Source organism: Diadema setosum, chromosome 15, assembly GCF_964275005.1.
Source record: "Diadema setosum chromosome 15, eeDiaSeto1, whole genome shotgun sequence".
Classification (NCBI taxonomy): domain Eukaryota; kingdom Metazoa; phylum Echinodermata; class Echinoidea; order Diadematoida; family Diadematidae; genus Diadema; species Diadema setosum.
The window spans coordinates 32,006,526-32,031,623 of NC_092699.1; the positions used below are offsets into that span (position 1 = coordinate 32,006,526).

The window sequence follows — 25,098 nt, forward strand, 5'->3', positions numbered from 1 at the left end:
GAGAGGTTAAATTGTCATATATTTAAATGAAAGATTTATACGCTCTGCCTATTTGTATATCATTGCGAGAAAGCGAAGAATCAAGTAAAAGACAAACAAGAATATCCCCGAGTCTCATTATGAGCGCAATAAAGATTTTTTTTTTTAACTTCTTGATATGAATCGAAGTTAAGCAGATCTTTGATTGATTTCCCTCACTTGTGATGTTTTACATGGATGTGTATTGTATCACTATGGTGAATAAACTAGTCAAGGAACTGAAGAATGATGTTCAGTTTGTTAAAGTTCTGCTATACCGATTGAATGTTGTCATTTCCTGTCCGTGCGATGTGTAGTGTATGTTTTGATTACGTGTCACATGTTACGTGTTTGTGCTCTAGAACCTAGCAAGAGTTCGAATTTATATCCTGTCGATGATTATTTTGAAGGAGCGCGTGTATGTTATAGCGCTTATGGCATATTTTTTCTTTTCTTTTCTTTTTCAATTTGTTGAGGTATACAGTCCACCATGCAGACTTCCTTGCTGATGGACATCTTTATCATGCACTATAAATGGTTTGTTGTTCAGAGAATTACACTGTACTTTAAAGTAGAAAGAAAACACGTGCATATTTCGTGTCATTTCATTTAGTTTATTTTCCACATTAAGATACAAAATTTCAACAAAGTAACGATATTCATTTCCACAAACAGGACGGTACATGAATTAGATACAAGAACGTACATGAAACAACTATCAAATAAACCGAGTGACGTACACATAATTATACACGTACACATTGTACACGTACAGTGTATATCTCTCCCTCCTCTCTACATACTCACACACAAACACAAACACACACACACAAACACAAACACAAACACACACACACAAACACAAACACACACACACAAACACAAACACACACACACAAACACAAACACAAACACACACACACAAACACAAACACACACACACACACACACACACAAACACACACACACACACACACGCACGCCCAAGGCATACAAATATTTTGATATTCGCGGAATCCAGGCAAATTGAAGTAGCGCTTAATTGTAATGAATCTAGAAGGTACTTGCAAAAAAGCAAACCTTGTAAAATGAGACAGTATATAACGTCGTTATAGACCCCTTTGTTGTTGTTGTTGTTGCTTTTGGTGGTGGTGGTTTGTTTGTGTGTTTGTGTGTTTGTGTGTGTGTGTGTGTGTGTGTGTGTGCGTGTTTTATTTCATTTACCTCGTCTGTGAGGAAAGAACCAGAGCACGAAAACTATAGTTTCTTGAAACGTACTTTTCAATAGCAATAAGTTGCGTTGTCTATACGGTTATCATCGGAGAGTTAGCATCTTTACGAGATATATGGTACCTTTTACCCATGCTTGATGTTACATAATTCATTCCTACGTGTAGGGCCTACAATGATGTGCAACACCTATGTCATCCTTGTTATTGTTTGATAATAAAGGTCTTCCGAAATGCACGTTCTCATAGAGGACTATACTCAATAATAATTATTGACCTTTCACGGAACTGCGCATGCTCCTCCTTCTCCAGCACGTCACGTCCGGAAGTAGAATCTAGAAGGCGAGTCGACCCAAAGGAATATTGCGCATCGGCACCTCGGTTCTACTCCGTTTAACCTCTTCGGTTCTCGTAATCGGTCTTCAAATTCGAAATGTAATATCTCCCGTTTGCTGACAGAACGTGTCTAAATCTAAACACAATAAATTGATATTTGTGGTTGCTGCAACTTCCAACATTGTTTTTGATTACTGAATCCTATATAAAAAATAAAGAAGAAAAAGACCTTGACACAGAAAAGCAGCAAAAGTAAACTTAAACACTATCACTTCTTATTCTACTATTAAATACTACTATAAGACTACTAATACTGCTAATAATTATAATGATGATAATGATAATAACAATAATCATCATTATAAGGATGATGATAATAATCATAATAATAATAATTATAGTAGTAATAATAATAATGATAATAATAACAATTTATTATCATAATGATAATGATAATGATAATCAATCTAATTTATCCAGGGTAGCCTCTTCAGTGTTGCCACTGCTCTACCAGATGGCCGTGCCATTATTATTACCCTATAGCGTTGCCAGGTACCCATTTATACACCTGGGTCGAGAGAGACTTAGTGGGTAAAAACACCTTGTCAAAGGATGTAAGCACTGGGCGGGAATCGAACTCGGATCCTCCGATTTGGTGTCGGGAGTGGATCCACTATGCCATTGCAGCGCCTCCACAAATCTCACTCTGTTCTGGAAGGCTAATGTCATATCATACTGTCATAACTACATTTCCATTTCTCATTTCAGTCCGTTTAACATAACAATGACGCGATATATGATCAGCCGAGTATATTCTCATAATATTTAGTATAGTATTGTGTAGCATATTTAATTTCTATTGCAGAGTAACAATCGAACAGCCGCATGTGGATCACGAGTTGTTGAACATCCGTGTGAGATAATATATCTTCAAGAGGTGATCTGATGATACGTGCTCCCATGCAGAGGGAAATATTATAGATGGTTCAGGGCCCCGTTGCAAGAAAGTCGCAATCAATTGCAAATAATTGCTAATTTTGAAACAACCATTCTGATTGGATCAGGGTCTGCCCTATTAAGAAGACATGCATGCAACAATGATTTTGATTGGCCAGTGACAATCAGTTGCAAGTTGCGTTTAAACGCAAAGTTTCTAGCAACGGGCCCTGTAGGGCTCACTTCCGCAGGTGAAACAAGGACTCGATATTCACGAGTGATATTCATAATCACCAAGATCTTTTAGGATGTTCTGGTGCACTGATCTGGACCCAGGTTGCGGTGAGACACAATCGCCGTCATCGCTGTTAACCAGGGCACCGTTTCGTTAAAGTTCTCATCCCTGACAAGTTGTCAGTCTCTGACAATATTACCATAGTAACAGTCAGTGCCCAGTGCTTCTCAAGCAATCAAAAAGACGGATTTTACCGAAACTGTCAGAGACTGACAACTTGTCAGGGCTGAAGACTTTCATGAAACGGTGCCCCAATCAAAATTAATCAATAACTTCTGCTCTCACTGACACAAATCTCCATTGATTATTATCATTTGACGTTGTTATTTAATGCACCTATTAATTCCCTCAGACGTGACCGTCTTCCCCGTCTGTTCCGCGCCTTGTTATTTCCACTTATAACGAGGAGCGCATCATCGAATAAAATCTCGAATAAAATCTGGGAAGATAGTGTCAATGATTTTGATTGATGTCAGCCATTATCTGGATCTCTTTTCGTCCGACTGCCGGTACCAGTTTGTTCCAATACTCTTGATTGCCCCTGCATACACAACACACACACAAGAAGAAGAAGAAATGACAGCTATGTAAGTAAGCAATAATCTTACTGTCAAGGGAGATAATGAGAAAGTTATTTTTCATAATAAAAGCAACCGATGTACGAAAATATAACTAAAATGGAACCGGCGGCGTGAGTGACAAGAGAGAATCAATATGTCACCTAACTTGACGTTCTTAGAGACGACAAAATAATTATGAGTGGGCACTAATCAGCTTGGACATAATATTCAAACCTTGGGATAAATCCTGACGTCTTCTGCACTGGCTGAAAACTTCATGTGCGGAAAAATTAATGTATGATCTTCTTTATCCGTGTTGCAAAGGCTCTACTGGAGGGCACTAACTGATATCATGATTACCCCGGCATTGCCATGTATTTAATTATACACACTGGTGACGAGGGGCATTGTGGATAAGACATCTGATCTTGTCCAATGACTTATGGTCATTACGTCCTGATTTGTGGATTGGTCAACGTATATAATACAAAAAAAGTCCACATTTGGTGACTGAGCTCTGCAATAAATGTTTAAAATCATCATGATCATGAAACGGAATTAAAGTTTTACAAGTTATGCCGTCATTGTCATTGTCATTTTTTTTTCACACATGAAATAAAGTCATTTATACCGTGTCTCCCCTTAATGGTAGTCTTATACGAGTGAACGTCACTAGACCGACACACACGAGTCATACAACCCATGAGTCATACATCCCATGAGTTCGACACTAGGCAAACAAGGCCCACGGGACACATCACTAACACATGTTGTAATGTCGAACTCGTGGGCTGTTTTTACCGAGCGTCTAATTCATGAGCCTTATTTGCCTAGATCCGATCAAAATCATACACTGTATGCAGGTTTAACTCGCGGGCTGTATGACTCACGGACTCTTTTCCAGTGTCAAACTTGGGGGCTGTATGACTCGTGGGTGTCGGTCTCGTGGGATGACCCCGTCTTATACTGATGGTGCACCGTAAAAAGAAACACAAAAATGGTGACGATAAAACCAACAGCCCGCCGAGGGCGATGATGATAAATGAATGGAATGATTCTGATGATGATGATGATAATTAAGAGGAGGGGGTGAGACTGACGACGAAACACCGATAATGTTGATGACGATAAACGATGAAAATGATGACAAACATGATGATGGTTTTAAATAAATCTCACCTCGCACGCTGACTCTCATAGAAGCATTTTTTGAGTCCGCTGTAGTCTGGGTATGATTTATCGGCACCCGGAATGGGACGCCCTCGCTCTTCCGTCAACTACCGGAAAAAGGGAACAAAATTAGAACAAAATTGTGGCAAACATTCTTAACTCGGTTTTATTGCCTGTGTTTATTTCCTTTGAGCATGCTGAGAAGAAACCACATTGTTTCATCACCATTATAAACATATCATTTACCGTTACCTCGGCCCGATTTGTGGATTGGTCCAAAAAAAAAAAAAAAATGCACATCAGGGTAATTATGTACGTGCGCGCGCGAGCGTGTGTGACAACGTATGCAAACAAACAAACAAACAAACTTTTTTTTTTACCTGAACATTCAAGTTGAATGATTCAAACATTTTTATTTTTAAACATTCAAGTGAAATGTATAGCAACATTTAGTCGAATGAAATCGAAATAAAATAAAGGTGTGGAGAGAGAGAAAAAAAAAATATATATACAGTACCTCTTCGGCGATGGCGCGTATGTGATAAGGCTCAAATCCGCAACACCCACCAATGTAGGTGACACCGAGCTCGTACGCCCTACGCGCAAATTGGCGCGCATCAATGCGAGTCAGGGCACGTGGTTCCATGGCTATGACGGACGCAGGTGGAATGGTCAGGCGAGATCAGATCGGGTGAGAGAAAGAGGAAACCGAGAAAAAAAGAGCAAACTTCTACCAATTTTGCGATGATGGATGTGTGTACATGTAAAGTGATTATGCAGAAACCAATAAATCAAATCAAATCAATTCATTTCATTTCAATTCAAATCAAAACAATTAGGCCCGAATTCATGAAGTCGGGTACAAATGAAACCATGGTTTAAACCATGGACAAAAACCATTGAGCGCCAAGTGTCGCACGGAATATTTCGTTACGAAATTAGTCATTTCGTCGACAAAATGACCGTTTCGTTAACGAAATTATCGTTTCGTTAACGAAATTATCATTTCGTGGACGAAATGTTCATTTAGTCACAAAATGTTGTCATTTCGTTACATAATAATCATTTCATCGAGGAAATGACTGATTTCGTAACGAAATATTCCATGCGACACTTAGCGCTCCATGGTCTTTGTCCATGGTTTAAACCATTGTTTCATTTGTACCACCTCCGTGAATTCGGGCCTTAGGGTCTACATTATACATACATGCCTCGATTGTACTCACAGTATGAAGAAGGGGCTGTATGACACCATACAAATTTTGGCAACCATTGTATTCCATGGTGGTTTAAGTGACTCTCAGTTGCACCACGATTAAGGTGGTTTTGAGAGATACGTTTGACCCAAAGTGTGACAAGTAGTTCAGAGCATGGTGTGATTATTATCACAGAGACTTTGAGAGTCAATTACACCGCCCCCCCCCCCCCCCGAGTAAACCCTTTGTGTTATCATGATGTTAGTGCTATTTTTGACATCTAGATCAATTAAAAATATCGAGAGATATATTCCTGTACATAATATCTTAGGCCGTATATCTCCCAGCTCCGCATTTGACGAACATGTAGGGTGCAGCTTACCAAAGGGGAATTCCGGAAGGTTTGAGTAGCCGATGGGGTCGTACTTGATCTCTTGAGTGTGGTACCCAACCGGCTGGACCATCAAATGTTTCTTCAAGCCTGCCCTCTCCAGTCCCTCTTTCATTACGGCTATTGTTTCGAGGGCGGTGCGCGGGTCAAAGCAACAATTAACGCCTATGACGTCAGCACCTTATAGTGAGGGAATAACACATGCAGTTATAAAAAAAAAAATAAATAAAGATACAACTGATTATAATGTAAGAGCGAATATTGTGAACTGTATGATTTCATGTAATTCCAAAACAACAATGCAGGACCGTTGCATCACAGACATGCATACATTTTACTGGCAGTAAAGCCTTTAATATCTTTGCAGATTCCGATTAGCGATAATTTGCCGGTTCCTTAGCTTCAGAAATTTGTGCGTGATTACTTTGACGGACAAATAACCAGCTTTACATCATCGATCTTCATAATAAAGATGGCTGCCATCATCTCGCTCTTCAACAGCGCCCTCTTGAATTCCGATTCCGTGTACCTTTAAAGCTAAATTATGGGTGCGCGTCTATAGGGCTCACACCTGCAAATAAAATTGAATGTCCAAAGATACCAAAATAAATGGAAGAAAAAAATCAATTAAAAATCAATAATGCAGATTGGCATAAAACTGAACAGCTGCAGATATTAAGTAAGAATTCCTCTACAAATCTATATACTCCTTTAAAAGGAGATTAAAGTCTTTTCTTTTACAATCTTATAATGACGACTCGCAGAATCAGATTAGTTAATAGGCTTACGTTGTTACTCATCCGCAATATCGGCATTGCCGTTCTCTTCATTATTGTAGCTATTGCTCAAGCCTTGATTATAAGATTTTCTTAAACCTATACTTCGCAGTTGAAGGGTTTGTTCTATATTCTTTTTTCTTCTTCTCTTTCTTCCTCAAACCTCCGAAGATCGTTGTCTGTGTTGCTTATTCCTGTCTATTCTGTTGCCTCTTTATCACGCTATAGTCTTGTTTCCTCTTGTGTCGTCAAGTATGTTTGTTTCTTGTTTTTCCTCCTATTAGGAGTAGTCTTGTTGCTGTCCAAGTCCTGTTACATGTTCATAACTCTGTTGTTGTTTTATGTATAACTGTTTGTTCGTCTGTCTCTTAGTGGGCTCCCAAACTTTTTTGTGACGAACTTTTTGTGCGGATTTTTTGCTGTTTTCAATTCAATTTTTACATCGGGCTTCTAATACAAGAGGGGCCCACACTCTACAAGCTCTGTCTTTTTAGTGGGTCCCTCCGTTGTTTTTTTTTTTTTTTTCACACAATGCATATACTGAAAACTATTTCACTTTCGTTATCTTAGCACCTATTGCAATGTATCGCTACTGTTAGTTTTTTTTTTTCCTATTATTGTTGTCTTCTCTGTACAAATATTGTATGCATCGTTTTTGTCACTTAAGAAAGTGAGATTTATGTTTGTATATTGTGGAAAAAACGAATAAATATGAACTTGAACTTGAACTTGAACTGCATTTTGGTTAGAAGATGAAAGCTTTTCTCATAGAATTTGAAGGGACTATATTTCATTGGGTGCATGTACAAAAAATTGGCGATTTTTTGAGTGAAAAGAACTCGTAGTCTGGCTTTGCGGACCCTTGGACAGAGTTTAAGCTGAAGAACCTGCCTTGGAAATTTGATGGATGACAGGGTATAGTTCACTTATCCATGTTAGTGAAGATGAAACACCTCATTTCTCCCACCTATCTGATCGCCACAGAATTTTTGAATGTCTATGGGCAATTATTTACCCGTGTGAACCCTATACATTACGTAACTGGCGGTTCCCGTATACAAAAGAATATCAGTTTGTCTTGACATTGTTTCTGCTCCACAAGGTAATTATTACACTCATCAATATAAGGCCTATCACATTAAAATGATATACACAAACAAAACAAGAAATAAAATTTTAAGGCTCCTATGTTTTCCGTCAAAGAAAAATCACATTAAAAGGGACACAATGTGTAGACTATAAGAATGCCCACATAATGTACTTGTTTGCCTAATGACCTTGCAGTCACTCTTTATCATAATGAATCTTTATCAGTATCTTATCAAATTCTGAAGTTCAGCCAATGTGTCTGAACAGAGCAAATATTGTACAATAACTTTTTGAGATGCCCAAACCGACAAAAGGGATAACATGATCGAAGAAGTATGAAGCATATCAATGTATCGTCTCCACGACATGAAAGAAACAGACACTACATTGTATTTATAATCAAAACGCCATCATGCATTAGGGTTCCTTCATGCCTTGTTCCGTGAGGCGTATATGGAACAGCCATACCTTTCTTTATGACTGAATACAATAATATCCACTGTATATGCGATCTTTTCTCTCATTTTGTTCAAGTTGAAAAGACACAATTCAATAATTTTTCTCATTGTCACCCCTGATCACTACAATCAGTCTTTTGTTTTCCTTGTTTTCGAAGCCAAAATGCATGTGTGATTCTTTGTTGTTGTTGTTGTTGTTGTTGTTGTTGTTGTTGTTGTTAAGTCTTGAAGTGTGTTCATGTTCTTATACGGGGGGGGGGGGAGGGGAGGGGGTGTGCTAGGAGGCTGAAGCCGCTTCTCAACAACCTCCCCCTCCCCCCCCCCCCTTTCCGCTGTTAGACGTGATCCGTCTTGACTTCCTTATAGAGCATGGAGATAGAACATCGTGTTTTGTAGTTCCATGCTGTTCCATGTTGAGGCACGCTTCTGCAGTTCACATCGAAACATTAGAATGTCAGGAAAAACGACAAGACCTGTAAACCTTCATTTCTGGTTGCACAGGCAATAGAATATTCGATCAGCACAAAACGTATCTAAACACCCCCCCCCCCCCCCCTCCGCAACATTAAGGAGTGCAAAGCTAATGATCTTCTATCTCTCTGATAAGCCTCAATGCAGGGATTATAATGTATACCGTCGTCGTCGTGTTAACGACTTGGCTTGTTTTCGAACATTAATATTGTCGGTGTGTCTTATCAATTCGACCTCACAGATAAGATAAAAGAAAATGTAAAAACCAAAGACGATGATGAATGTTTGATTTCCATCCGACAAAACAAGGTAAACAATTCAGAAACCAAAGTCCTATATCCTTACTTAAAAGTGATATCGATCACAACGAACCCCGTAAGCATTCACGAGTGGCATGACGCGTTGTCTCATTATATCTTCAACCGACTTGCAAACAAATCTTCAACAAATGTTTTCTCTTTTAATACGATCGATATTAAAAAAAAAAACAACGATATCAAAGACTCCGCAGGAAATCATACAAGAGTCATAATGATTTTGCATTCATTTGTCTTTTGGAGGGGATCAATGATATCAACATAGCAACAAAATTCTGATTTGATTTTTTTAAGCAATTGTTATTCTTATGCACAACTTCAAACCAATGCAACATTTGGGAGGCTGCGATGTTAGAACGTCAACATCCGATTTGCATGCGATTGTGATTTCATCACATGGTGTTGCGTGATCTTAATCCTTTCCACTTCATTTAATAAATTTCCCAGAAAAGACATTTCTCTGGTGGAAGTTGTATCTCTTTGACATTTTTTTTTTTCAAGAGTCAGATAGTTGGTATTTTATGAGGTGGAATGAAGACATTTTATTTCTCTCTCTCTTTCGCCTTATTTTGTCTCTGGAGTTTTATCTAAAAAAAAAACAACTCATAATCGTTACAACTTTTTAACTGATCCTTAGGTTTACAACAAAAAAAAAAAAAAAACCTCAGAAGATTAAGTTACATGTCGGTATAGGCTTTATTTCTTTCGCAAATTAGCAAATTTGTGTAATTCTTTTAATTTATTGGTGAAAAATTGAGCAAAGAAAATGGAATTACTATTGAATAAAAATCGTTTAATTTGTGCAAATTGAATGAATCATTAAACCTTGAGTCCCATCTAGCCTTTCTTGAATATGGATACCCGGTAAAATTCGGAGTTGCCAATTTATACAGGATGACAATTTTGGCAGCACAATTACCCCAGTGTACTTGATGAGAACAATGATCTCTGTTGGACGTAACTGGGTATCTCGTTGACCCGTCCACGTCGTACAAAAGAATGAATCAAGCCGCCGCTCCGCCATCTTACAACGCTCACTCTACGTGGCTTTGCACGCATTTTCGAACAGAGACCGTCGCGAAGATCACGCGATGTCGTAAGCTCATGTATGGGCGATATGTTGCTTGGTATCGAGATGGCGGCGCGGTGGCTTCAAAGCGATAATTGGCCGATGACGTGGTATAGAACGAAGCAACTCACCTGCTTTGGCAAGCCTGACGGCCACTTCGTCGGGTTTCACTCCCGATGTGTCGCCGATCACCGTCATCTTCATCATACACGCCACCGGAAGCCCGCTGGACACCATCACCTCGACTGCCCACTCTGCCTCCTCCACGTAGCCAAAGAACTATGAGAGTATGTGTGTGTGTGAGGGGGGAGGCGTGTTGAATAACTTTTATTATCAAGGGAAGTAACAAACATCAAAAGTATCCTGTCTAAAGTTTATGATGTTTCAAGACTGTGCCGCCTATCAATTCTTAACAGTAACGGTTATTGATTTTGCTTTGTTAGTCATCAGTACTCGGGGCACTGTTGCGCAAAAAGATGCAAGCAAACATAAGTCAGAAGATCCGACATTAGTCAGGGTGTGAGCCAATCAGAATTGAGTATTCAGAGACGTATATGTTTGTTTTACTTGTGTTTAATCCCAGCTTTTATGCAGCAGGGCCCAGATGACATTATCCTGTTTTCCACTTATAGACATTGAAATTAATTACATCTCAAGATGGTATAGATTTCATCAATAATATCAGTGGTCAAAGGATTTGTCTTCCAATTTTCATGGTCATCATTTTAAATTTGAGAGTGTGGACAACTATTTGTTTACAGTTTCATGATCATCGGGTATTGATTTCGTAATATTGTTTAATTTCGCATGAATTAAGTTTTTGATTTTGATGATGTCGACAAGTCGAACGTATTTATCATGTCAAGTTTCTAAAAATTCAAGGGCGATTAGAGATGTTTATTTAATTACTCTTCTTTTTGAGACAATAAAGTGTATGGTCTTGAAATGTTTTCAAGTTGTAATAAAAGTAGGCCATTTTCACTTCCTAGTATTATACTCCTCGCTTTCACTCCCTAGTCCAATTCAGGTGGAATGCACAACAAAACACTGCCACCAGAAGTTTTGAACTAAATCGCAGTCAATGATCATTTCTCCTCAGTTTTAAAACTTACCTCTCCGAGTAGGAAATCCACGCCTCTCTCCTGAAAGATGTCGAGTTGTTTTTTGAATGCCTCTTGCACTCGTTCCTTTCCCGCGCCATCCTGGTAAATGGTGACCGGAGACAAGCTACCAGCCACCAGGGCGTCCCCTTCGTCCGCCACCTCACGGGCGAGTTCGCAAGCCCGCCGGTTGAGTTCGTCGTACTGATTGGAACAAGACGGAGGAGCCATTATCACACATCCGCTACGGTCATTTTTCTCAAACGAGGCTTTGACAGGATTTCCTATTTTGATCATGTCAATGAATTTCTCAAATAATTAGTTCTAAATTACCGTTGGTATCGCATAGAGGCTGAATTGAGACACTTTCTCGATAAAGCAACTACAGAAAAACTGGTTCATGCGTTTATTTTTAGTCATTTGGATAATAATAATGGTTTGCTCATTGGAGTTCCAGACTCTCACCTGAAAGGACTCCAACGGATACAAAATTCAGCCGCAAGGCTTGTGACACGCAAAAGGAAATTTGATCATATTTATTATAACTCCCATTCTTCGTAGTCTTCATTGGTTGCCCATAAGAGCTCGTATCAGGTTTAAGATTTTGACCCTTGCATTCAAATGTTTTCAAGGAAATGTCCCTGCATCTCTCAGTGAACTCATCAAGCCATATCATCCTGGTCGTAATCTGCGCTCAAAATCAAAAAATCTCCTCTCTGAAATAAGTGTCAAATCTAAGACATATGGTGATAGGTCTTTTGGAAAAATGGCACCCTCATTATGGAATAATCTCCCTCTCAGTGTTAGATGCATTACAGATTTTGATAAATTCAAATCTGTGTTAAAAACTCACCTTTTTGACAATTGTTGATTACATGTTTGAATTAGAGAAAAATGTGATAGATTTTGTTTCATTATTTTGTACACGCATAGAGACTATTTGTATGGTATTATGCGTTTCTAAGAACTGACTATTATTATTTCATTATTACTCATGGTCATACGTTGTGTTTATTATGTGTGATTTTGCGTCTATCGGATCATTCTGTCTGTCTGTATTGTCGCTATATGGAGGCCGCCTTGTCTATTTCAACTCACGCTAACTGCTGCATCCCCGGTATCACCGACACCCTTGAACTTGAGGTTTTCCTCCGAAGCGAAGAAAGTGAATGTCTGTAACACGTCTGCGCCTGCGCGGAGGAACTCGCGATGCAGCTGCTTCACTTTTGTAAGAAAAACAAAACAAAACAAGGAAGACAAAAATGAAAACGCAGCAAAACTTTATATATTTGCTTAAAACCGCTTCATGAAAAATTGAATTGAACTTATGGACTGTAGCATATTTTGTTACGTATTTCTTTACCTCCTATGATTAGGCCTACGTTCTGTCATACTTGCATGTTTATTTCATTTCTGAAAAAAAAAATCATTTGTTTCTGGTATCATGAGAAACAAATATTGACATCTGAGACCGGAAATAGAAATGATCAGTGGACTTTGTCTTTGCGAAATGTACTTTGAGTTTATCATGTCATTAATATTGTGTGAGTGTGTATATCTGGAGCTGTGTATGTGTGTTGGGAGTAATACGGCATGGGAAAGAGGATAATCCGTAAAAGAAGTATATAGGTTATAACCTGCATCTGGGTACTGGACGACTGCTTCTGGTGTCCAACTTCCGGCCGCTACGTAGCCTCTCTTCTCCAGAGTCCACAGCATGCTTCCGTCGCCGACTACTGGGCCGTCGGCCAGTCGTTCTAGGAGGCCCTTCGGTTTTGAGGTCATGGTCAGTTGAAGAGCTATAGAACAGTATAGAGTCAGGCAAAGTCTGCAGACGTAATGAATGACGTCATGAAGACATAACACTTTGAAGGTAGGCCTAATGATAATGAATAAAGGGAAAATGCTCAGCGTCTCACTTTTCAATATAACAAAGGGAATATCGATAAAAAAATTTATGGTAACTACATGATTCTTCATCAATGAAAACATAGATAACCATTTTTCTCTCAAATGATGTTTCTAAGTTATTTTTTTCAACCAATATTTGCTCAAGTTCAAGATCATGTTTATTTTGTTTTTCTCTCCATCGCGGCGACTACATCAAAAGCACAAAAACGCACAACGTAAATAAAAGTAAAGAGAGGTAAAATAAAAGTAATCCAAAAAGCAGGGTACATTATACTTTTGATGAGCATTAAACTATAGGAAGATGCGTGAGTTCAATTTTGTGATAATTTCAGAGGAAACGAGTATCTACAGCTGCGGAATGTCTCCTCTTTGTTTTCGTGTTTGATATTCATTTTTCCATTCTTTCTTTTTTTATTAGCCAAAGACGATCCCTAACCCCTTGATAAAAGAGCTAAGATCTGAAAAGTATTGCTGCAGATCGAATAAAGCTCCGATAATAATAAGACAAGCGACAAGATTGCAATGTTGTCTACGAAAGATAAAAATGAGGTCATGTATAAATATTTGCGAATGCGTACAGCACCGCTAGTAATAGAGCGTACGTGCGTTATATCATAGTGATTACTGGCTGGGAATGGGTCTTAAAGGGTTGTAAAATCATTAATGCTCAACACAGTCAGCATACACCCTCCTGGCGATATCTTCGTTAATCTAATTCAACCTTCTACCAATCATCTCTGCATAATCAGCATGGAAAAGCCTTCAATAGACAAGTTTATTGAATCGTTTTCAAGGATATTATCATAGGCCTATATACGTTTGGGCATGACTGTGGTATATTGCTATCAAGTTGTTACAATTTTTGTTATCATTATCATTGTACATTGCTTGTGGCGGAGTATATAGTAGTCATACAGGTTTCGCGGAACGTATTTTAGGGTTGCGGGCTGTGGAATCGATGGGTTACTGTCATTCAATTCATGGGTGGTGGATTTTGTTGTTATAAGTTTTGTTTGTGTGTTTGTTTGTTTTTTACCAGCGGAAATAAAAATGGGGAGGGGGGATGCAGCCCCTGGCAGTAGTAGTGAATAGTATAGTAGTATTAGCACTTCTAGTAATAGCTTAGAAATAGTACTAGTGGAAGTAGTAGTAGTATAGTAGTAGTAGAAGAAGAAGAAGTACGTAGTATAGTGATATAGTACAGTAGTACTCCTAGTAGCAGATAGCATAGTGTGTGATATTCTTATAATTCATCAGTACTAGCAGTACAAGTAGCAGTGGTAGAAAAACAGTATAGTGGTAGCATAGTAAGACGTTATTATCGTTAGAGTGCGATCAGTGGGAAACCTCTACTATAAATTGGCAGTCTAGCAGAACGTTTAGTGTGCATATAGGGACCCCTGTGAGTATACACAAATGGTAACCTTTCGTAAATCTACCTTTCTATGCACCTTTTCTTTGCAGCCGTTGGTATTTAAATGGGACGTTTTTTGACAATGTGTACAATACATTTATCTTTATACTCGTTGCTCGTTGCGTAATTGGGGTTTCAAAACAAGCACTTCGTCAAAGGATACACAGTAATTTTGCCGTCCTTCTAAGAAAAAAAAAAAAAAAAACAGGCCTCCGGAGGTAAAGTAGTATACGTAGACTTTGAGTTCGGATACTATGCATTACAATTCCCCCACATTTCAGTTCAAGATGCATGAGCAGCCATGCATTTTAATAGCATGCAGGATGATTTGGGGCTCTGAACATGGAACAGTTGGGAGGTGTCGTGGCCGAGTGGATGGGGACCGCGATCGTCTTTGAATCATGAAAGCGATGGTTCAAGCCCCGCGAACAAAGCCCCCTCAACAAGGCACTTTGTCCATTAATATTGATATAAATATTGATATCTGGAATACCCGTTAGTGTACAGGATGATGTTTATGTTGGTGGACCAGCACGTGCGCGCCTGTAAAACGGGGACTATAGCTTGAATACCAATGGATGCTACAAAAGGTTGTGAGAGAGCAAGTATCTGTACTACCTGACTACTATATACTATGTCAGTGGACTGGATAGAATATAATGCAGTGTGTATCAGGCTGCTTTCACATAGAAGTATACTATTCGGGTATTCGGGCTCGTTTTTCGAGGGCACGCGAATAGCTTGAATCGAACGATAGGATTTCCTCACACCGGTTCACATAAGAGGGCACTATTCGAAAGTACCGAATACCTGCGAAAAGTATAGCAAAGTGGGAATCGAACTTGTTCGATTTTCTTGCAGCTTATACCGTCTCTCGTTTATGAAATAATGACACTTTTGGTCTGGATTTGCCCGTTAGCAAATATAAGCATGTAGACCGACATTCTGATGCAGTTTAGAAATTGTTTATAAGATTTGCTGCGATGTAGGAGGAAGAAATCCTCACTACATGGGATGGTGAGTTGACGGTGCGGGTGATGGTGTATTCGGTGCTCGAATAGCGAATAGCGAATAGCGAATAGCGAATACCGAATACTTCTATGTGAAAGCAGCCTCAAGCACACTGAAATTCTGATGTGAAATGCGCTATAACAGAAAACAGTTATTATCATTATAATTATTTTCAATCGGATGACTGCATACCGGGGCAGGGGGACTGCATGTATAAATGAGTTCGGGTGTTGGTTCGAATCCAGGGGAGTCTTACTGAGCAATAAAATGAATGGTGTGTACGCGTTATCATGCCAGCCTTCCAACCATCTTGAAAGATGAAAACAAAATTTTTTCTCCCCTCTCTCTCTCTTTGTCTTATTGAAATAATCATAACTATACATTATAGTGCTTACATACACTCAAGGGCGTACCGAGGGGGGGTGTTTTGGGTGTTCAAACACCCCCCTTTGCCAAAAGGGGGGTGTTTAAGGTGTTCAAACACCCCCCTTGGGCAAAAGGGAGGTATATGAGCTATTCAACACCCCTCTTCAGCAATGCTTAGATGTTGACAAATGAAAGAAAAGCTGTCTTTACCGCTTTTATTTCCGTTTTGAATTCCGCCTTTCCTTTCTTTTGCGTTCATTTTCTCTCTCTCTCTCTCTCTCTCTCTTCCTTGTTTTAATGTTTGTGTGGATGATGATACATTATGGAGTTACATAATATCATACGCACTAAAGAACTCGTGTACAGTACGTGTTAATACTACGTTACTGCACCGTGCGCGAAGCTGACGCGCAAACAGTAGACATTCCCGATCCTTTCTTTGCTCGATACCGTACGCGGTACCGTAAATTGTGTATGATGCGTAATATTATGTGTGTACAATGCATGCTGCGCTGCAGATATGCACATTGCATGCTAAGTCAGTAGTATCAACTACCAACAGTGGCGTATCGGGGGGGGGGGCAAAGGGGCACGTGAAAAAAAAAAAACGAGAAAAAAAAAGAAGAAGAAGAAAATAGAAAATCTCGCCCGGACGGGGCGAAGGAGAAGGGGGGGGGGGGCAGAAAACCAAATCAAACCAGATAAAAACAAAACATGAATTCCATGAATTCCATGTTTTGTAACGCTGAAATATAAACATTTTCGGCTCGCTCGCTGCGCCCGCTCGCCAAAATTTATCAAAAAAAAAAAACCAAAACAAATCAAGAAGAACAAAACGTAATGATGACGTGGAAATATAAAAATTTCGGCTCACTCACTGGCACTCGTAGTAATTCAGAGTATTTTTCCAAGTCCTTAGTTTGTTGGCATAAGTGGTTATCTATGAAGCCGTCACCTACATCCTGATTAGAATATTGTAAGATTTAATAACCAAAAAATGACAAGAATTCCATGTTTTGTAATGTGAAATACAAAAAATTGTCGGCTCGCTCGCTGCGCTCGCTCGCCAAAATTTATCAAAATTTATCAGATTTTATATCACCCTAAAAAAAAAACCTTTTAAGTGCTCGAAAAAGCATATCAAGTGGACTTTTTTTAAGTCCCTACCGGGATGGGATTGGGGTTGAACACTGATGGTATAAATCGTTATCTATAAGACGGTCACTATATCTTGATTAGAATTGTCATTCGAAGATTTAATAACCATAAATGACAAGAATTCCATGTTTTGTAAGCTGAAATACAAAAATTTTCGGCTCGCTCGCCAAAATTCTTCAATATCTATAACATTTAAAACACCCTCAAAAGACCCCTTCTATATAAGTGCTTGAAAAAGCACATCATGTGGACTTTTTTTAAGTCCCTACCGGGATGGGGTTGGACACTGTTGGTACAAATCGTTATCTATAAGGCCGTCACTATGATTAGAATTGTAATTCGAAGATTTAATAACCAAAAATGACAAGAATTCCATGTTATGTATAAAGCTGAAATATAAAAATTTTCGGCTCGCTTGCTGCGCTCGCTCGCCAAAATATATCAAAATTTAGGGTAGCCTATACATTTAAATCACCCTCAAAAGACCCCTCTTAAGTGCTTCAAAAAGCATTTATCATGAGGACTTTTTTAAAGTCCCTACCGGGATGGGGTTGGGGTTGAATACTTTTTCAGAAATTAGGGGCGCAATTTTCGCGCTTGCCACGGGCGCCGTTTTCCCTAGATACGCCACTGACTATATACCAAGTACAGTCAGTATAGTAGCCTACTGGAAGCAGCAAGCTCCGGAAGCTCTGGGAGTAGCAAGTTACTTGCTACTCAATGTAATTAGTAATAGCACATGGACTTGGTTAACCTTTAGTAATAGTAGATATGAATCTTTTCAATGACTGAAAGTTAAAACTGAAAGTAGGTTTAATGAGTGTGAGTCTACAAATTGTGGTTGGATGACTTTATTGCGCCTAAAATTCATTAGATATCTAGGTCTAGGAACAGTGGCGTAACTACGGAGGTAACTACGTGCCCCCCCCCCATCGTGCCCCCCCCCCCCCCCATCCGCTGATTAAGAAAAAAGGAAAAAAAAAAGAAAGAAAAAACCTACGAAAATGGTAATTCAAGGGTTAGTAAACTGCTTTTGAAATCGATATGAAAGGATGATCAAGAAAAAGAAGAAGATATTTTTCTAAGATTTCTTTTAACCATATAATTAAAGAGGTATAACATTGTTCAAAAAGCCCGGAAACGACAAAAGATTGTGATTCAGCGTGATTCCTGGTTGGCATTTTGAATACAAGCAGGATGTGCGCAGTGTACTCAGAATATCGGAATGGCAAAAAGAGTCGCTGCAATGTTGCGCAATGTTTGATAGGTTGTACACATAATTATGCTATCAAAGCTTGATCATTGATTTTGCAGTGTTGTTTTACATACTAGTCTATGCCTTGCATTGCCAATAATAAGACTTGACCTTGGCTATTTCCTAACTTTTCCATCTATATGAAACACACACACTCACAAACACAAACAAATTAGGGGATGCTCTATATATAAAGTGCAGATTATGGACATCCTTCTCCCGCTTGGTCACTTCGACGCCCCCTCGCTGGTCATACCTCCCCCAATCATGAACATAAACCGACACCCTTGACTACCAGTGGCGGATCCAGGGGGCGCACCGGGCGTCCCCTCCCTCCAATGCGAAAAAAATATACATGTAGCTACAAACGACAGTTTTTGGACGGTAAAATGTCAAAATTTTCAAGCTCGCTCGCTTCGCTCGCTCGCATTTTAACCGTTATGCCTTTCTCCTGATGTTACTGCCAGTAATTGCCAGCAGTTGCGCCCGGTGCGCCCCCCCCCCCCCCGAATTTCCAAAGCGAAAAAATATAGCTACAAACGGCAGTTTCGGGACTGTAAAATGTCAAAATTTTCAAGCTCGCTCGCTTCGCTCGCTCGCATTTAATCGTTATGCAATTCTCCTGATGTTGCTGTCAGTAATTGCCAGCAGTTGCGCCCGGTGCGCCCCTCCCCTTAATTTCTAAAGCGAAAAAATATAGCTACAAACGGCAGTTTGGGGTAATGTCAAAATTTTCCAGCTTGCTCGCTTCGCTCGCTCGCATTTTAACCGTTATGCAATTCTCCTGATGTTGCTGTCAGTAATTGCCAGCAGTTGCGCCCGGTGCGCCCCCTCCCCTTAATTTCTAAGGCGAAAAAATATAGCTACAAACGGCAGTTTTGGGACTGTAAAATGTCAAAATTTTCAAGCTCGCTCGCTTCGCTCGCTCGCATCTAACGTTATGCAATTCTCCTGATGTTGCTGTCAGTAATTGCCAGCAGTTGCGCCCGGTGCACCCCCTCCCCTTAATTTCTAAAGCTAAAAATATAGCTGCCAACGGCAGTTTGGGAACTTAAAATGTCAAAATTTTCAAGCTCGCTCGCTTCGCTCGCTCGCGTTTAATCGCCAGCAACTGCCAGCAGTTGCACCCGGTGCAACCCCCTTAATTTCAAAAGCAATTATATCTATATATGTATATATATATATATATATATATACATATATTATTATATATAGCTACAAACGGCAGTTTGGGGACTGTAAAAGGTCAAAATTTTCAAGCTCGCTCGCTTTGCTCGCTCGCATTTAATCGTTATGCAATTCTCCTGATGTTGTTGTCAGTAATTGCCAGCAGTTGCGCCCGGTGCGCCCCCTCCCCTTAATTTCTAAAGCGAAAAAATATAGCTACAAACGGCAGTTTGGGGTAATGTCAAAATTTTCAAGCTCGCTCGCTTCGCTCGCTCGTATTTTATCGTTATGCAATTCTCCTGATGTTGCTGTCAGTAATTGCCAGCAGTTGCGCCCGGTGCACCCCCTCCCCTTAATTTCTAAAGCGAAAAAATATAGCTGCCAACGGCAGTTTGGGGACTTAAAATGTCAACATTTTCAAGCTCGCTCGCTTCGCTCGCTCGCATTTAATCGTTATGCCATTCTCCTGATGTTACTGCCAGCAACTGCCAGCAGTTGCACCCGGTGCAACCCCCTTAATTTCCAAAGCAAATACTATATATTATATACATATAAAAACGGCAGTTTGGGGACTGTAAAGTGTCAAAATTTTCAAGCTCGCTCGCTTCGCTCGCTCGCATTTAACGTTATGCAATTCTCCTGATGTTGCTGTCAGTAATTGCCAGCAGTTGCGCCCGGTGCACCCCCTCCCCTTAATTTCTAAAGCTAAAAAATATAGCTGCCAACGGCAGTTTGGGAACTTAAAATGTCAAAATTTTCAAGCTCGCTCGCTTCGCTCGCTCGCGTTTAATCGCCAGCAACTGCCAGCAGTTGCACCCGGTGCAACCCTCTTAATTTATATATATATATTATATATAGCTACAAACGGCAGTTTGGGGACTGTAAAATGTCAAAATTTTCAAGCTCGCTCGCTTCGCTCGCTCGCATTTAATCGTTATGCAATTCTCCTGATGTTGTTGTCAGTAATTGCCAGCAGTTGCGCCCGGTGCGCCCCATCCCCTTAATTTCTAAAGCGAAAAAATATAGCTACAAACGGCAGTTTGGGGTAATGTCAAAATTTTCAAGCTCGCTCGCTTCGCTCGCTCGCATTTTATCGTTATGCAATTCTCCTGATGTTATTATTATTATATTATTATTATATATAGCTACAAACGGCAGTTTGGGGACTGTAAAATGTCAAAATTTTCAAGCTCGCTCGCTCCGCTCGCTCGCATTTAATTGTACAGTTATGCAATTCTGATGTTGCTTCCATGAGGTGCGCCCCCCCCCCCCCATGTCTTGACCCACGGTACGCCACTGAACACCCCCCTCTAAAAAATCCTGGGTACGCCTCTGCATACACTATGGTATTTTTATATACTCTGATACTATGTATGATGGTTGTCCACAAAAGAGATAACCACCGTAATCGAAAATGATCAAACCCCCCAAATTTGTCTGTTCTTATAGTGACAATGACGAATGCTTAACATGTAAGCATGGAATTTATTTTTTTTTTAACTGCAGTCGATAAATATACATAGGTTCTTATCATAATAAAGACGAGCTATATAACCCCTTCTATACTATGATTACCATGCACTAACAATGGCATATGACACATTGATTGTATGATCTGCACGTTCCCTATTAAAGGCAGAGAAACTGCTAGGTCAGTCAAGGTGTCCCTATTTTACTCTCGCCCATACAGAGAATGTCTGATTAGGGTATCCTAAAGGATCGAGTTCCCAATAATTAATTTGTAACAGAAATGGTTTGAAAGCAAGAACCTACTATTAAGCCAGAGGGGTGAAGGTTACATAATAATGGGACTTTTTTTTCACTTTGTCACCCTCTAGGTCGCAACTGCTTATTCTAATCTACATTTTAATGTTGATTTCGCGATCAGTGCCTGAATAGAATAGATCGAGAGTTGCTGTTCTTCTTGTTGTTGTTGTTGTGATCACTATGCAGCTATATAGGGTGTGATGTGGAGTCCCGTGTGGAGTTTCAACAGCTTCGTGGCGAAAAGCTATTTTCTAGTCAGTTATAATAAGTGAGGTTTGTTGCGCATAATAGGATGAAATGATCATGATAATACCTTCGTTCGTTGATATCCCTCGGTTTGTCGTGATCCGAATACTTGCCCCCAAGCACTAAAGCCTCGTATAATTTGCTGGTGTATATCCACCGACTCAATCCAGGCCAGCAGGTCCAACATTGCAATGGGATAAGGCAGGGAGGTGAGACCCGTCACCTCCCAGGTTATATAAGGGGACAAGACAAACGTACGCGTCTTTTCGCTGTTCACTGCTATTGCGACCGTGCACACTCCGCGCTGCGGATACGGAAGTTCAATGTTCTAAACGATCGAGGGTCGCAACGGAACATAGTATTTATGAAGGCATGATGTTAGCACAGATGGCAATGTAGCTCTCTCATGTTGCGTGCCATGTGAGAGGTTCATCGTCAGTGCCTTTAGGAGCTTATGTCATTTTAAATGCTGACATCTCCACATTCACGCAATATTCATGAGTTTCATAATTTTCCACGGCATCATGCACGTTCTACTTCGTAATTTTCAGACACAAGTTTTTATGTATTTTTCCCCCACAAGAGTATTGTTAACAACCATCGCGGACCAGCAGCACAAAGCCTGCCGGAGCTTACCCTACCTAGCAACAACAGATGAATTCCTGTCTATGGAACATAATGGGGAAGGGAGCTGCAGGTGAATGAAATGTTTCGTTACTATACACTATACGGCTGTAGGAAAAGAAACATCCATAAAAAATATCATATTACAGAAACGGTCTGTAAATTTAAGCCCGCATGCAGTTCGGAGTTAGACCATGTTGGCCCTACATATTAGTACAAAATTAAACCTTTCTTTTCCTTAGTAGTTTTAGTGTTGGTTAGACCAGGGTAGGCGTTTCTCTCGTTTTCAAGGTGACATAATCCATAAGCTTGCGCGACGTAACAATTCATAAAATTCATAAATCGGGTTTAAACAAAGAAGGAACTTGCGTATAGACAAGTTTGATGGTCCGTCAATTACAAGGTGGCAAAGCATCCATTTCATAATTTGCATCGAATGTTATTGTATTCGCTCATTTTTCATTTCATTTATTTGATTTACTATACTGAAATGCATTTACAGATATTGCATTTGAATAATGCAAAATCAATACAACATAGTAATCAAAGAATAATGAAATCGTTACAATAGAGATGTCGTGACTTTATGATACCGAATTAAAAGTGACAGGAAATGGAGGGGACTGCCAAAAAGTTTGCGGTCTTCTCATAAACAACAACTGATACCATTACTGCTGCACTAACAAAACGAGGCAAATCGCCTTTAAAAAGAAATGAAAGACTAAAAGCAATACACAAACAAAACAAATAAACACAAGTTACCAGTGTTCTTTCTTGTTAAAAAGAAAAGAAGAAGAAGAAAAAAAAAAGCAGTGGAAGGAATAACCGGAAGAGACTATAGAGAGGACAGGGAAAACTTGGGGCGAAGGAAAAGGGGTTGGAGGGTCAAAACCAACCCACGCGAGTCACGAGATGTATGGACTCATCAAAGTATAGAAAGGACTATGCCTTTGAAAGACGACAAAAGATTATGACGGGAAATAAAAAGACTTGAAATTGGAACTTTCAATTCCATATTTACCCCAAAACTAAAATTCCATAATTCAAATGTAATGGCTTACAAGAAAATTACTCCTCTCTTTATAGGAGCATTTTGTTTTGCTTTGTTTTATATTGTTCCAGTCATTTTGAAACCGGTTTTCATCAAAAGTTTGATAGACTTTCAGTTGCTCTTAGAATATTGTATGCTCATATAAGGGGTTTCTAACTATTTTGCAGAAAGTGAAAACTTAAACGGGTTTTCATTAAAAAAAAATGATAAACTTTTAATCCCTTTTAGAATTGTGTGTTCTTTAATATTTCATAAGTGGTTTCTCTATTTCGCAGAAAGTGAGAACTTGAATCCCCATTTCAATCAAATCTATATCATCCCTTCAAAGTTATAGGGCTTACTAATCAATAAAATCTGAACAGTTTGAATTGAAGCAAGACAGGCCACAAATATGTGATTTTAAAAATCTATGTTACTCGTTTGCAGTGCACTAGCTGGTGTTTTTGTTAATTACTTTGTTTTGTTTTGTTTTGTTTTTAGGTTAACTCTGGTAACAAGCTGTTCAAACATTTTCATATTTTTATAATAAACATTACCTTATTCTACTTAGGAGCTCAATCATAATTGTAAAATCAAAAATATAACTTTTTTGTTATGCCTTTGAAAGACCAAAAATCAGGTACTCTTTCGAAATCTACGAACAATGAAATTGTGAAATTTTCTTCATAAGCTTATCTTGGCTACTAGCAAAACACTGATCAATTCAGTGCTTATTTACGTCGATGTAGGGCAATTTGTCAATCAGTTGCAATGAAAACATCTCGACGGAAGAATTTCATGAATTTGAATAACAAAGCAGTACCCGCTGCATGCTATAAGGATTAGAACCAACACTTGCTGTCGGGCGAAAGCTCGGTGGTCTAGTGGAGATGACGCCTGTCCGGTGATCAGGAGGTCGTAGGTTCGAATCCTGCTCGAGTATGTACGCCCATGATTTTTTATCATGGCTACTAGCAAAACACTGATCAATTCAGTGCTTATTTACGTCGATGTAGGGCAATTTGTCAATCAGTTGCAATGAAAACATCTCGACGGAAGAATTTCATGAATTTGAATAGCTTATCTCTCTTTCTGATAAACTGAATTGAACTGAATAAGTAAGTGACCCTTTAGAAGTTACATTGAGAAATTGTTGTCGTTATTTTTTTTTTTTCATTTTATTATGATTTTATTTTTAGGGGATCTTCACTCACATTGCCGTTTGTATTCTGTTTTTCCTGCTTTCTTCTGCCGGGTGCCTGATCTTTGTTTTGTCCTTCTCTATATAGAATCGTACACACATCTACGGTTAATATTGTCATTCAATAATGAAACAGACAAAATATCATGGTATGGGAAACTGGATTCAGTTTCATTTTTATCAAGTGTAGAATATCTATCTTTCTATCTATCTATCTATCTGTCTATCTATCTATCTATCGGTGTTTCACCGGACTTTTTGCAGTGTACACTTTTTTATACTCTGATACTATGTATGATGGTTGTATAAAGAGATGTAACCACTTAATCGAAAATGATCAAATCCCAAAAATTTGTCTGTTCTGATAGTGACAATGACAAATGCCTAACATGTAAGCATGGAATTGATCTTTTTTGGTTTTTTTTTTTTAAACTGAAGTCAATAAATATGCATAGGTTCTTATCATAATAAAGACGAGCTATATAACCCCTTCTATACTATGATTACCATGCACTAACAATGGCATATGACACATTG

At 39.2% G+C, this 25,098-nt stretch overlaps 1 protein-coding gene across 1 annotated transcript; it reads right to left on the reverse strand.

Annotated features, from left to right (window-relative positions):
* Nucleotides 1-3,074: 3,074 nt before the first annotated feature.
* On the reverse strand, nucleotides 3,075-13,196 carry LOC140238814 (betaine--homocysteine S-methyltransferase 1-like). Its single transcript, XM_072318714.1, has 8 exons — nucleotides 13,049-13,196; nucleotides 12,510-12,634; nucleotides 11,424-11,615; nucleotides 10,443-10,590; nucleotides 6,123-6,311; nucleotides 5,062-5,192; nucleotides 4,554-4,651; nucleotides 3,075-3,355 (listed from the first exon to the last, which is right to left on the reverse strand). The coding sequence occupies exons 1-8, from the start codon at nucleotides 13,194-13,196 to the stop codon at nucleotides 3,268-3,270; spliced, it is 1,119 nt and encodes a 372-aa protein (XP_072174815.1). The 3' UTR covers nucleotides 3,075-3,267.
* Between the last annotated feature and the right edge of the window lie 11,902 nt (nucleotides 13,197-25,098).